The sequence below is a fragment of the Dysidea avara genome, chromosome 5, assembly GCF_963678975.1.
Source record: "Dysidea avara chromosome 5, odDysAvar1.4, whole genome shotgun sequence".
Classification (NCBI taxonomy): Eukaryota; Metazoa; Porifera; class Demospongiae; order Dictyoceratida; family Dysideidae; genus Dysidea; species Dysidea avara.
Genome location: NC_089276.1, coordinates 25532784 through 25547353, shown reverse-complemented (window position 1 = coordinate 25547353; position 14570 = coordinate 25532784). Strand labels below are relative to the sequence as shown.

General features: G+C 34.9%; 2 protein-coding genes across 3 annotated transcripts in view; both read right to left on the bottom strand.

Moving 5' to 3' along the window:
- Positions 1 to 863: 863 nt before the first annotated feature.
- LOC136256967 (uncharacterized) lies at positions 864 to 13564 on the bottom strand. 2 transcript variants are annotated; one of them, XM_066050052.1, is made up of 6 exons: positions 13403 to 13540; positions 12735 to 13008; positions 8831 to 8911; positions 7891 to 8082; positions 4475 to 4540; positions 864 to 1148 (listed from the first exon to the last, which is right to left on the bottom strand). In XM_066050052.1, exons 2-6 carry the CDS (start codon positions 12993 to 12995, stop codon positions 1017 to 1019), a joined length of 732 nt encoding a protein of 243 aa, XP_065906124.1. In that variant the 5' UTR covers positions 12996 to 13008; positions 13403 to 13540; the 3' UTR covers positions 864 to 1016. The 2 variants fall into 2 exon arrangements, with proteins under 2 accessions (XP_065906124.1, XP_065906125.1); XM_066050053.1 differs by lacking the exon at positions 12735 to 13008 and having other exon boundaries at positions 13403 to 13564.
- Positions 13565 to 13645: 81 nt separating this feature from the next.
- Positions 13646 to 14570, bottom strand: part of LOC136256966 (mesoderm induction early response protein 1-like) — a 53377-nt gene continuing 52452 nt past the window's right edge. Inside the window, exon 12 of the mRNA XM_066050051.1 lies at positions 13646 to 14108. Within this exon, the coding sequence (XP_065906123.1) occupies positions 13817 to 14108 (292 nt within the window). The 3' untranslated portion in view covers positions 13646 to 13816. The remainder of the gene's footprint in view (positions 14109 to 14570) is intronic.

Sequence of the window (14570 nt, the reverse complement as noted above, 5' to 3'; positions counted from 1 at the left end):
ACAGCTAAATAGCTAAGTAAAGTTTGCATAATTAAAATAATTATTATGCATTATCATGAATGTTGACTTACTTTACAGACTTTTGGAGAATGTTATGATAGCTACAAGCTCAACTTGGCCTACTATCCAGAGTCACAAAATGTCACAAAAGATCTGTTGCAAAAGTTCTACAATGGCCTCATCCTTCACCGAAGGTATATCACAGAAGTGATGTTGATGGAGTTGAAACTACTTAGACTAACAGGACAAAGAGAAATACATCATTCACTCCATTTCATTAAGAACCAACTTGAACACAATATTGTTCGTCTTTATCATCTGGTGAGTGTTAGTTCTATGTAAAATGCATGTATATAGCTAGCTATACTTTTAGCTTAAAGCTCCATTATTGCTGTAGTTCTATATATTGTTTACCGACATTTTGTGTTGTGTAGCTGAACATCACTGGATGCAGTTGTATACCAAGTGACTGCTTACAAGCTGATGAACAACTTGCATCACTAATAAATGCAACCAAGGACTGCTTCTCACCCAGAAATTATCCAGTCAACAGTGTAGTCAGGAGAATCAAAAATGATGCTGACAGTCTACAGAAAATTCTTATACAGTTATTAAAAGAATCACCACAAGAAAGACAATGTCATGACAGCACCCATCACTGTTCATACAGTTTTTCCTCAATAAAAGCTAAAATTACTTTTGATAACAAGTGGTGCCACTACTAGTAGTTACCGAGAAGTGTGTTTTTAAAAACATTTTAATTTTCAGATGAATACATGACCAGTGATTTTTTATTGTGTGATTTTATACTATTTTACTCACTTACATTTACTGTAATTATACAATTTTGTATTTTTAAGGTATAAAGTGAAAAATATAATTGTGTGAACAAAAGCTAATGACTACAGAATAACAGTATACAACTGGTAAATTTGATGTATATAGTATATGCATGGGGTGATGGATCATAACATATATACACAGCTACTAAGTTGCTACATCGTGACAAGCACTCATTAATCTGTCATGTAAAGACTGGCTCTGTTCAGCTGGTGTAGCACCAAGTCTTCGTAGAGATGAGTTCCCAATAAGTAGTAGTCCCATCCAGTTGATGCCAAATTGACAAATCGTTTTGGACACTCATCAAACTACAGAACACATGTAGAAACTTGTAATGACCTTACTAGCCTGGTACAGTAACACAATCATATCCAATTGAGCCAACACTACATGTATAGGGATTTTCCTGCTAACACATTACTCATTACGTTCAGTATATATACTGTTTAATGGATTCTCTACAAGTGAAGTGTATAGTTACAGTGCTACACTCTTACTATCCTGAAACTGTACAAGGCTGCATCTTTGAAACTTCTTTTTCTGGGATGGTTTAACAGTGAAATGATTAGCTAGTTCAGTATAATAGAAACAGATGAAGTAAAATTATAATTGTTGGAAGTTAGCTGGCGAATATAGCAACGAAGAAACAAAGTACACAACCATGTAGCTGATCTGCTAGCAGTAATCTCAATGGGCTACCAACTTGATGTAAAAATGAGCTCATCATGCAGAAGCCTTAATAAAGGCCATCTGCATGAACACTTGTTGTGCAATGATATTTTAAATGCTCTATTCACTGATGTTTTTAAATTAAAGCTATTATACATATTGAATTACATAGAAGCTTTATATGCTAAGTTTTGCTGAAACCTAAAATAGGAAATATAGACAGCATCTGTAGCTAATCACTACAGGTTAAAGTATACAGTGGAAACAACCATGTAATATATGATTATTAGTTTAATCATCACACTGTGTGAGCCCATGATAGTAGAAACATTATGTACAAACATGGGTCGGATTATCTGGTCGATAGAGTTATGTGGGTCATAAAGCGTGTTCAGCTGGGTTGGATCAAGTGTGAATCAAACTCAAGAAGATGTGACCTTTTTATGAAGAATGCAGTGAATTATATTCTAGTCCTCCAGGTCTTATGTCTGGGGTGGTGCTTAGAGATTTCATAATGAGGAACGTATGTACCAATAACCACCAATTTGAACTGGAGGTTGACACTACTAGAGCTGAAGTGTGGTAGCAGTTTTGAATCATGTGCATGGCGTAAATCGCCAAACAATAACAATTGTTTGTCATCTGCCTGTATACTTACATAGAGCTACAGCAACTCACTGATCCTTGTTATATGTAAGGCTAATTGTAGCCGACATAGTGCCCAATTGGTGCATGCCCTTGTTGTAATGAAACCTGATCCCATCCAGGTGCGGGTCCCACCCAGGTTACTATTCAGGTCAGTTGGTCTCCCTGGTCAGCAGTTAATCCAGGTTTATCATGGCAAAGATTGAAACCCTTATAGCCTCACTTTTGAACATTTTATGTCATCTGCAGCTATGCCTCTGCCATGATGTGGCTATAGATAATCGCTAAATCATCCTACAGTACATTTTATAGACTTTAGAAACTTACTATGCACAATCATGTCTTGGTGATAAACACACAAACAATAAAAGCAGAAGCTATAAAGATACTTATAATTTGATATGAGCATTTAGTACCTTTAAAGCACATTGTAAGTTCAACACTTGAGATGCACATTAAAAACCTTCAAGGTGATTTTAAAACAAGATAGTGACAAGCAATTCAATGGAAGCTGTTCAAAAGGTAGATGAAACTACTAGGAATATTCATTATATTTTATACTTAACAAATAACCTAGTAAACAATTGTAGAGACCTGAATGTTATTATTGTAATATGTATGTGCATGTGACCATGTGTCTTGAAGCTTTAATTAAAATTCTTGTAGTTATATCCGTGCATGCTCAGGGAATCAGAGTCAGTTATCTACAAGAATGAACCTGTCTACCCAACAACAATGCAAAGTGGGAAGAATGAGAAATACTGAGGTGCATGTCATCAAGTCAAAAAAAAAAAGGCTGCCAAAAACTTAAACATGGATGGCAAAAAGTTAAGTGGAAAAAACACCCACTGGCCCATTATACTGTTGAAAGTGTGTCACTACTGCTGACCCAGCTGACCCACTGGTCTGAATAGTAATCTGAATGGGACCCAAAACAGAGGTGTGCATCTATTTTGGCAGTGGCATTAACTATTGAGCACGACATTGTACAAAAGACCCCTGCATTTATGAAATAGGTTATGCATAGAGGTTACCACACAATAGAGAAGATCGTCTCCATATACTACACAATCAGTGAGTGGATGTAGCTCATGTATGCCTACAGACAGCAACATACGATCCTGATACGCGAACGTAGCACCATTGTAAGTTTTTGAGTATATATGCATTTCCACTAGTATAGCTTGCAAAATTATTGTCACATGTCAGGTCAGACTTAGATATTCTATTAAGCGGATCAGGCTACTTGACAAATGTGACCTAAATGATAGTCAGATGACCCAGCCCAGTTTCAACCCTGCATGAGGATGGTATGTCAGTTAATATTTAGGAATAAAATATAGTAGGACTGGTATAATTCAATCTGATTATGATGTGATTTTAGTCACATCTGAAAATTGTTGGTAGCATCTTTCTAACAAGACTCTTCATAGAAGAGTGCTTCAAGTTGAATGCTGTATGCAGGAATTGTGTGTTGTAAGTTTTAAGAGTGCTTGGTTATTAGAGAGTGCAATAGGAAACCTTTACACAATTTAATGATGAATTCAAAGAAGTAGACAAGCTTGCACTGTGCACATATTGGAATGAACAAAATCCACACTATATTATACAGGTTGCTACTGCCTACACATAACCACAAGCGATTCATATAATAAAAGTGCTTAACCTAAATTAAATTACCTACAGGAAGCATTATAATATAGGTACACCATTGTGGATTCATGTGCAGCTGTAACTATGATTGCTACACTATTACAACCACAACATGGACATCATTATTTTGTATGAAATAGTAGTACCAATAGGATACTATCATAATTAACAGAAATTGTTGAAGATTAACCTGTTTTCAATACAGTTTCTGTGCTACCAAATGTGAAGGATAATAATAATTATAAATATTGATATATGGACAGTAGAAATAAATTGAACTGTTATCATGAGACAAATTTGTTCTTGTGAAGCTAGACAATATAGGTGTACTGACAGATAAGGTTTTTCCTGAACTATCTCTCTATCCATTTTTAGTCACAACCAACTACAATGATGAGGTTTACAGACATTTAGTTAATTTGCAATATTGTAGCTTGCTGCATAAATATAGCCATATTTGGACATGCGGGTACGGTAACATACATGTATCAAACCTGCTGACACACCACCATTGTCCAAAAAAGGATATGTGTGGATTTAGGAAGATTCTTTACGACTAAATTTTACCATATTTAGAGATAAAGAATAGGATTATTGTCATCAGAATTGTTTGATGTGCTAATGATTCTTTACAAAACTAGCTAAGGGGATGATGATAGGTACTTACCACTTCCTTGATTGGTTTTTCAGCTGGATTCTCATCTTTAATACAACCAAGTCCTTCTCTGATAATCTACAAAGGATTAATACAACGTGTTATTAATAACAACAAAAAATAACTACATGCACATGTGGAAATCTAAAGTGATTGACAGTAATGACAATGTAGCTATGGAAATATACACAGGTAAAAACAGAAGCCAATTAATGATCACAAGGTAGCTTCAGACATCTGTCAGTTGGTGTGATTTGTGACTGGATGGTACAATTTCCTCTGCGAAACATAATCTGTTATATACATATTTCCATTGTAAACCTATATCTCTGAGAAGTACGCATCTTGATACGTTCACACAGTATAGAGAAATGAGGAAAACACTACTATGTATATAGCTAAATGACCGATTATCAACTGGTATGTATCATCGACCTAGCAATTTCCTGTAAAAAAATCCTCTGTAAACTTGTACTTGTTTGTTGAACTATTCTGATGGTTTCTGCCTTCCTTTATAGGATTTTAACTACCAGAGAAGGATTTTACAAAAGCGTTTCCTGTTGCAAGTTCGTGTTTAACACAGATGATTTGAGCAGAGGTGATAAATCATTTTAAAAGGCCAAGACCAATAATATACCAGTGTTGCAAGTACTCATTGGAAACATATAGCCTCAAGTTTTGTAGATCCTTACAACTGCACTGAGCCTGAAACATGTCTAACTGATAAACTGGACTCATTGTTACATGATGCTCCAAATGTGCCTTATTCACCCATGTAATAAATTGGCAAAGGCAGCCAGGTTCTTCTGTTTAGTCTTTGTGAGAAGCATAAAAGCAAAAACCAGTCTAAAGATTTAGTTTTGTTATTTTTGTATTAATAAAGGTGATGTTGTATGTGCTATTAATTTAACTGATCGCGGTTGTATTTTGCATTCCAATCATGTGATTGACAGTGTTGGGAGTAACGCGTTACGTAATATTATTACTTTTGTGGCAACTAAGTAATATAACGAATACGCTATAAAAACAGGTAATATAACTCAAGTTACTTTACTTACAAATGTAACGCGTTACCTAAGTAATATAGTTACTGTAACGAGTATAATATTATTACTACAAGTAACGAAGTTACTAATCTCGTTAGTTATCCTCTCAGTAACGCCTAGCCACAACGAAGTAACGAAGCCTACTGAATGAAACTTATTCACCAGCTTCTTACTTAAAACTAAGATTTGCACATTGTCCAACAATACAATCATGTCAGATGATAAGGTGGTAGTTTCACATGTGACAGCTTAAGGCTGTGGACACAAAGTAATATAATATGTAATATTATTATAGTTACTTTATTTTATGAGTAATATGTAACTGTAACTAAATAGTTCAGTTGCAAGTAATATGTAATATGTAACTAGTTAATTTTACAAAGTAACTTGCCCAACATTGGTGATTGATCTGAAATTGGTGAGCGTGTACATTGTTAGCATAATCTATAGCTGGATAGGGCAAAGCTTTCAGGTGCAGTGATATTAGCAACAGGTCAATATATAGAAAATATATATGTGGTCAATAACAAGTATACCACTGGTTGATAATTCCTACTTTGCATGGTTTCAGTCTACCACTCATAGAAAAAAAAATTTCTTTTTGCTTAGATCCATTGATAAAGGTATCTATTTTCAGAAGTTGTTTGAATGATAACTGAAAATTAGCCACAAAACTTTGTAATTTAATCTGTGAGAAATCATAAATCTGAAAGCCTTGATATTTCCCTCGTGATATTTAAATATGTAAGTATATACTGTGCCTGCAATATTATGATCTTATCATAAGCACCTTCATGAATGTAGGCAAAAATACTGAACCCAACCAGCACACATGCATTTGTCATTTGTACAAAATAGCTAAAATGAAAGGTAGATAGTATAAGCAACCAATTATCAACCAAGTTTTGTCCTAGCATGGTTTAAGAAGTTCTTATAAACTCTCAGTTTCACCATTGCCCAAGTTGTATTTCAACTATTAAGTAGTTGTGGCCCCATGACACACAAGTGTCATCCTGTTACAACGATGCATGGCACATAAGTGAATACCAAACACATTATACCTATCTACTCAATGTGGTGGAGTCAGTGCATGGTCTCCAGTGACCTTGTGCTAGCAACTGCTAGTTTGAAAATTAGAAATACACATATTATTTAACGTGCATGTATATGTATGTACGTTCCATTACGTCATTACCCAACATATTGTAAGACAAGATATCAATGCAATTTTAGTTTTACACTGAAGTTTATATGGTAGAAATGCAATAGAGTGAACTATAGAATACAGTAACTACATAGTTATATCACAGATTAACAGGTGTTAGCTCTAAATGACATTGGATACTAGTCATTATTGCTGTGTGGCTACATGTACAAGAATTTTAAGGCTTGGTGGGTGGATTAATATTGTACTATATGCCTATAAATGGATAAGTGTAGTACGATCTGTTATATCACATTCAAACCAATGTAAACATTTGTTGGTGGTTCTTTTTGTGGTAGAGAACTGTTGCTGCTGTGAAAGAAAAATTGTGGCTCTACAAAATCTATTTCTTTTTAGAAGATTTATGCTATTGGCAGGTATGTTAAAGAGGAAACATAAGTGAGGCATCTGCAAAAATGCATACAGTTTATGCAACAAAATGATATATTGTTATCATTAGTGGTATCTACTACATTAATACAGGACAGTAAAAATGTAGGTACAGACACTGCAGATTTAGACTGATATCTTATAAAGCATGCTGAATATAGATGCACTTATTATTAATCACTGTCAATTTAATACATGGCTTATAACAGAAATGTATAACGTTTATTTAATAAAGAATGTATATGATTCATAAGTTTGACAGTACTCCTTTTCAGGAGATAAAGCCAAGTATTTTCAAATAAAAAAGCTGTTTCTGTTGTAGTACAGGACTCAATAAGCTGCAACATTATGAATTATTTAGTGGGTATTTATAAACTAATAATAAACCATCATTAAACTTCCTCCTACATGTTAACACCACAGCACTACATTCTCACCCCAGAGTACAATTATATTAGAGCCACCAAACTGAAAATGGGGATTCCACAAAACAACACAAAGTATGGTCTGATAAACGACACATGATATGTTGTGTGGTCCAAATAGCCACTTCAATACTAAATATACCACAACAGAGGATTTTGGTGTGGCTTTACATTAAACTACAAGGAAGAATTCAATCCACAGGAATGTAAACACCGTAAGAAAATTTCCACAAAAGGAATAAGCTATATATAGCTTCACAAGATTCAATAACTGCTTATAATGGTAAATGTATAAACATATCAAGGACAGGATAATAGACAACAACATCAATAACATGAAACACGAAGGGTTAGAATACTTACAATTCTTCTAACAGTTGTTGTAATGTCATATGACAGTCTATACATCTGTAGCACCACATCAGTGAAACTAGGCTCAAGGACTACTCCAAGTTCAACCTCATTCAACAGAATGGTACCCAGTCTAGTGATTAGTTTCTTCATTAGGTAGTATTCTTGTACAATGGATGGTAACACAACTCCATCAGTCATTATCTGTATGTACAGTGATAGTACATATTGAGCTACACGTCTAACAGACTGCATGGTGTCTCTTTGTTTATATTTACCAACTTGGTTATAAATATGAGCAATTTTGCTTTGTGCTGTAACTATATGCATTAAATGATAGTTTCCTCTTCGGCATTAAGAATTCATCAACAGGGCTAGTTTCATACATGAACCATGCAAAATCGTGTCCTTACTAAATCAGTTCAGTAACTCAGTTTGGCTTAACATGCATGGCCACTATAACAAGGTGAGCTTATTAACGAGATGAGCACTAGCATAGTTTCACAATATATAGATGTACATTTTAAATTGAAATCTTTTGTGACGTATTATACACATATATTGAAGGCCATACAATCATACAGTTTTTACAATCCATAGATCTTTTACCAGTATAAGAATTCATAGCAACAGTGCAATATATACAGCTAGCTACAACACTTTCAATTCAATGCTTTTAATGAGTAGTGATATACACACACACATATGTCCATCATAAATTGCTAGATTTTACAAGTGTGCATTATTGATAAGTTATCTCAGTGGCTGCTGTATCTAAATTTCAATGACATCTGTGTAAATCAAGTTATGGCTACAAACTACAGAAACTGCATGCATACTTCGATTCCCTCCCATTGAGATACACAATATATACAGACATGTAATACACACATACAACTATTAGTTATACAGAACTAACTCAAGTTTCAGGAAATACACAAAATATCTTTACCTCATTTGAATATATGATAGAGTACTTGTCAGGTAGCAAGCCAGAAACAACTTGATTACAAATATTTGGTAGATTCATTTCCTAATACAAAAAACCCAATGTTGCATCGTACCAACTAGTGGCTTCCATATACTATACATTAAGATACAAAACACTTTCAATATCAATATCATATTGTACTGCTGCCAACAGGGATTATCGTGATCTAACAAAACCATATGTATTACAATCAACCAAATAGTTATTAGACTGTGTGCATAACAATTTAAAGTGACACCATTCAAGTGGCTATTTTACACTGAAACAGTTTGTATATATGTACAGTAAGAGTGCATAGAAAGATATATATATATATATATATATATATATGCTTGCTATACATGTGAAGAAACGCTTCAGGGTTAGTTGTCACAACCCTAACCCAGTATGTTGTATAGTGATGTCCAGTTGTTCATTTCAACAACAGCTTATTATTCAATTTGGCCCATTTTGCATATTAATAAATGTGTGCATAGCTTCGCTTGCTTGTATCAAGTGAGTACACAAATCCAGAACTTATAACTGTTTGCTGCAGACAAAGATTAAAAATGATGGAAGTATGGCTGGAATAAATACTTTTAATAAAGTATTTGGCATTCAGCTTGTACATAGATACTTCAATACTACTTCTTTTAATCATGCATGCTAGCCATGTGTTTGCTGTTAGCTTACACAACCTAATGGTTATCAAAAGTGAGGTAATAAAGGCTATCACTTGACTAGTGGTATTTAGTGCACTTTGCATGATGGTTACATGAATATTTGTACACATGCAGTGTGTGAACAACATGTACCATACTTATGGATGTAGCTATAAATGGACTCACAGTATGTATTTAAAATATAACATCATTACAAATAAAACTGTACTGAGAAGTTATTTATGTTGTGTACTTCAAGGTTTAACACAACAAACAGAATTGGTGGAACTTGTATTACACTATAGTATTACATTATTGAATTGCATGTATAGCTGTCTCTGCAAGAAAATGTATACAACTACCACTGATTACATTATGGCAATACAATGGTGAATATGAAATAACCATTAATGGTGGTTTATACTTGAATAGCTTACTAGAAAATGAAGCATATACACAAGCCAGTTTTATACACAAGCCAGTTTTAAACACCACCCACAAAGCTTCATAATAATTCTCAGAATTAATATTTGAATATAAAACAATGAAAAGAGCCATGAATATGTGGCTGTTTACATGATAAAATAGCTACTCTTTACTCACTGGGTCAGGTTTGGACACAAATTTCATGATGGAGAGACAATCCACAGTAACTCTTTTTAAAGAAGTTATGAAAAACTTAAGTTGAGGATTCCCTAAAGATGCATATACACTACAGCACAGTATAAGAAAACTTAGCAAAACAAATAAAGGTAAATTTAAAAGATAAACCGAAACAAGGAATTAGTCAAATTCAACTACAGATGCTATGACTACATTACAGATTTCAACTGTAATCCTGCAGAATAAACTTCCTTTCTTTCAATATCCTGGTATTCCTTTGCACTATAACATATTTTAACTGCTGGTTTCCCAAATATTGCAAATTCCTTTTAACCATACAATTACACTATTTACTTTATAACCTTGCATCTCTTATGTATACTTGCAGCTATTATCACAAAACGTTTAGCAGCTACTTCAAAAATACAATACATTTAATCCCTAATTCAGTCTATACCCATATCTGAATTAGGGATTAAATGTCCACTAGTATATATCTGAAGACCTCGCTTGTTTCACTATATGTTTTATGGCTATGATCCCTTAAAATCTCCAACACTTGTTTGCTTGCCTTTTTTGTAACATTATTCTGACGGGTGAACTAGCACATACTGCATCAAAAGAAAGAATGACACCTAATGTTTTCATTTGAACATACGCCCCATGGCCAGATATATCAATTACTGAAAAATGAAATGTCCATTATGCTTCTATGTTCAGCCCATTACACAGTGTTACAAGTAAAACATTACAATAAGCACCTCTGTAATCAATCCAGTCAGTACAGAAGATGCAAACAATTTTTTACATTACAAACATAGGGAAGCCATCATGTGCACTATCACAAATCAACACCATGTGCTGCTAACAAGAAGAAATGGAATGACACGTCTAACAGTTAAAATTAAGCCCATAGCCTTAGCTGTTATTGAGTTACATTTGTCCGAAGGAATCAGACATACAGAACTACCTTACTGTATGATGTATGTTGTCAATGAAACCATTTCCACTCATCTAAAAATAAACATCTCAAAAACGGTATGGCAAAAACTATTGGTGGGAACATAAGAGTTGCTATATAGCAGCCCACACATTAATATAATTTATAACACAAATTAGATGATCAGTGAATGAAGTTATGAAACCAACAATGCATTTATCACCATCTCACTAGGGACCCACTAAGGGTGAAAGATATGAACAGGAAAACTATATCAAATGTAAGTTCAGGTGGTGAATTGAATAGACAAGAACTGCACAGCTGGGACATGGAATTCTCAACTTCTTAAAAAAACAAGACTGGCACAAATTTCAGTAGTAGCTCCAGTACAACTTTATATAAATTGAGCAACAGTTACCGATAAGTGCTAGCCATGTTTGGAACCAAAACATGTAACTATATACATCATTTATGGTACTGCTCAAATGCAACATCATCTCGTGAGAGTATGAGTGATTAAAAACTTGCCAATTCAAGGGCATTGCACCTGCTTCACTCATGAGTATTCATCTTGTTTCATTTGGATGAGTACTCACAAGCGAAATGGGTGCCACACCTTTAATTAGTGAGTTTTTAATCGTTTGCAAACTCATGAGACAATGTTGCATTTGAGCAGTACCGTAGTGTGGTTTTTAATAGCCCATCTAATCAGCTCATTGAAAGTAAGTAATTATTATTTGCAAATACTTTAAGGCTATGAATAGCACAAATACCTATTTAAAGATCCCAAAACTAATCGTAAAAGAATAAAATTTTGTCACTTCATAATTTTGTCCACATGCAGCATGTGAAAATCAGTCACATGACCTTTCTGAAAGCACCAACTTGGTGACTTGTAATTCAAGAAAAGATGTTATAGCTAATATCTGCTGCATAGATATAAGATTGCTGGATACTGACATGCAAAGATGGCCAAATGTATCATACAGGTTTCATTTTAGGAAACAAATGACCACATAGTTACAAAAGCCAAAGTTGAGATAACATCAGCTACATATCAGGCTAACAATTTATCACACTAAAATTTGTCTTGAGTTACATATGGCGTGCAGTTGGTTTGCAGAGCTGTTCCAGCTAGAAGTATAGGCATGGACCATGACTGTGTCACAGTGAGCTGCGACCTTATATAAGCCACTATCCCTATCCATTTTTGAACATATATAGCATAGCAGGTGCCAACCCTGCCACCTGGATAAGATGTCTTGCATGTGATGGGGCTGATGTCAAGAAATAATTGACAGAAAATTCTATTATAGGTATCATCATACCTATGGTCTGGACACTTTCAAAGAAAAGTTGTATGCATGCACAGCTGCACAGCATTTTAAAATATTAAAATGGTCAATTTTATTTAAACTAATTCAATTTGCCTATATAAATCTATGAACAACAAATAGACCACATAGTATCATTTTTTTTTTGTACATGGGGTTAATTTCTCAAAAGATGATGAACCCACAGCGCTTTGAACAAAGTATTCTATCTTTCATGAGTTAATAATTATCATAATAAATTTGATTGCTACATACCAGCTTATGTAGCATAACAGAAATCAACATAACATGGTATTATAAGTTCGGCTCGACTGTCTCATCTCATCTATATAGACTCAAAAGCATACCTTATTATAATAATTTAAACTATTTTCATGTAACCACTGGGAGAGGTTGTACAGATTCCGCACACTAGATGTCAATGCATCATACTGACTGGTAGACACTGCAGCTACAGAATCAGTAGAGATATCACAGCCTTCAGCCAAACTGGCCACAGTGGGGTCCATAGTACTGCCATAATATGGAGTAGGAGGAGGTCCATTATTCGTTGGAGCTGGTGCACTGACCTTCATCAACACCAGCAGTACTGCAAGGGAAGCCAACATTATTCTGTTTGTCCTGAGGTAAAAAAAGAAGCAACAGGAAGGTTATAACGTGTATCGTCTGGACGTTGGTCTTTATGGCTACTCAGCAGTTAACCGCGATGCCACACACCAAATTTATATATACTGACTTGAATGGCTATTCCAGGAAAATATTTGTTATATATAATTTTGACTGTGTTTTGCGATGCAAGAATACGTGATCTGTGTGAAGCGGGTTATTCATCGAAACAGGGAAGTTTACATAGCTGTATTGCGGTTAAAAACCACTTTCACGATTGGTTTGGGCCTGCCTATCAAACGAGGAATCTGCGCGAAAACAATGGAAGTCATTGCAAAAGTATACGTAGTGATTGCAATTAAATAATTCAGCTCGCTAAGTCAGGATGCAGTAATACGGTTACTAGTACCTGTACTGTATCCGATATGCTGTTATTCCACGATGCCAAGAATAAGCTTACATCATCACTAACCGCTGAACAGGGGGTTTCCCATACGATACACGTGAAGGAACATTCACGGTAAGTAAAATTTACAAGAAATACACAGCCCTCCATCTAGGAGACCAGTGAACATCTATATTTAGTAACAATGGATAGTAGAAGTCTTGCACGACCTAGTGAAGGGGCGGGCGCGCCAGACTGCATAACCTCTCTTATTATTAACTCTTGATACAATATATTCACAGAAAATCATTCACAGCTAGACTATATTATTTTAAATTCACTTTCGAAACAGAGGTGCATGACCAGTTATAAACACTGTATCTTATAAATAAATAGTATGACAGGTAAAATATCGCCGACAGCAAATGAGGGTTGTGGTTACATTTCTCTTGGTCTTTTCTCTGTGACTGCGACAGTATCAATGGTAGCCGGGTCACACTTGCGCTTCTTGTCTCTTAGTTCATCATTGTAATAATCACTTTCTTCCGAGCTGCTGCTGCTGCTGCTACTATTGCTGTCCAATACAATAGTGTTGCGATTCATGTGGATCGAGTCTGATGTGTTACTTGATGATGCTTCGTCATCTGCATGTCTTCCACTGCTGTGTAAACCAGCATTCTCATCTACTTCTGATACCAGATCATCCAAGTGTTTCTGCATGTAGTCTTGGCTGTGGAAAAGATAGACAAGTACAGTATAGATATATCCATCACAGCCTTCCATTATATACAATTTTCTGTGTGGGTGTGCAGTGTGTGCATGCACATACTTGATGGACATGCTTACAAAAACATTTCTATGAAGTACTTCTACACCACAGACCTCAAGATATAGCTTAGTCTAAGAAAACAATTCCATGAAAAGATACATCATTGTACATGACAGCAAAACATCAATCATATGACTAGCTTGCCACAACACTTAGTTGTGGGATTTGATTGATTTGATTTATAAATTTAACTTCCGAGCAATCGGCTACAGCCGTTCTTCCTTGCCCGGAGGGACACATTACAATACATAGATAATACACACAAAACTAAACAAAGCAAGGTATAACCGATACAAAGACAACCAAGGTAAACAACTTACAACACACACACACACACACACAAAACAACAAAAAACATGCATA

Excerpts from the sequence above, each read along its gene's own strand:
- LOC136256967 (XM_066050052.1), bottom strand. The coding sequence starts at position 12,995 with ATGTTGGCTTCCCTTGCAGTACTGCTGGTGTTGATGAAGGTCAGTGCA. Across the intron at positions 8,912-12,734 it reads GTTTAAATTATTATAATAAG|GAAATGAATCTACCAAATAT; the intron begins GTATGCTTTTGA and ends TTTTTGTATTAG. Across the intron at positions 8,083-8,830 it reads CTATCATATATTCAAATGAG|ATAATGACTGATGGAGTTGT; the intron begins GTAAAGATATTT and ends CTGTACATACAG.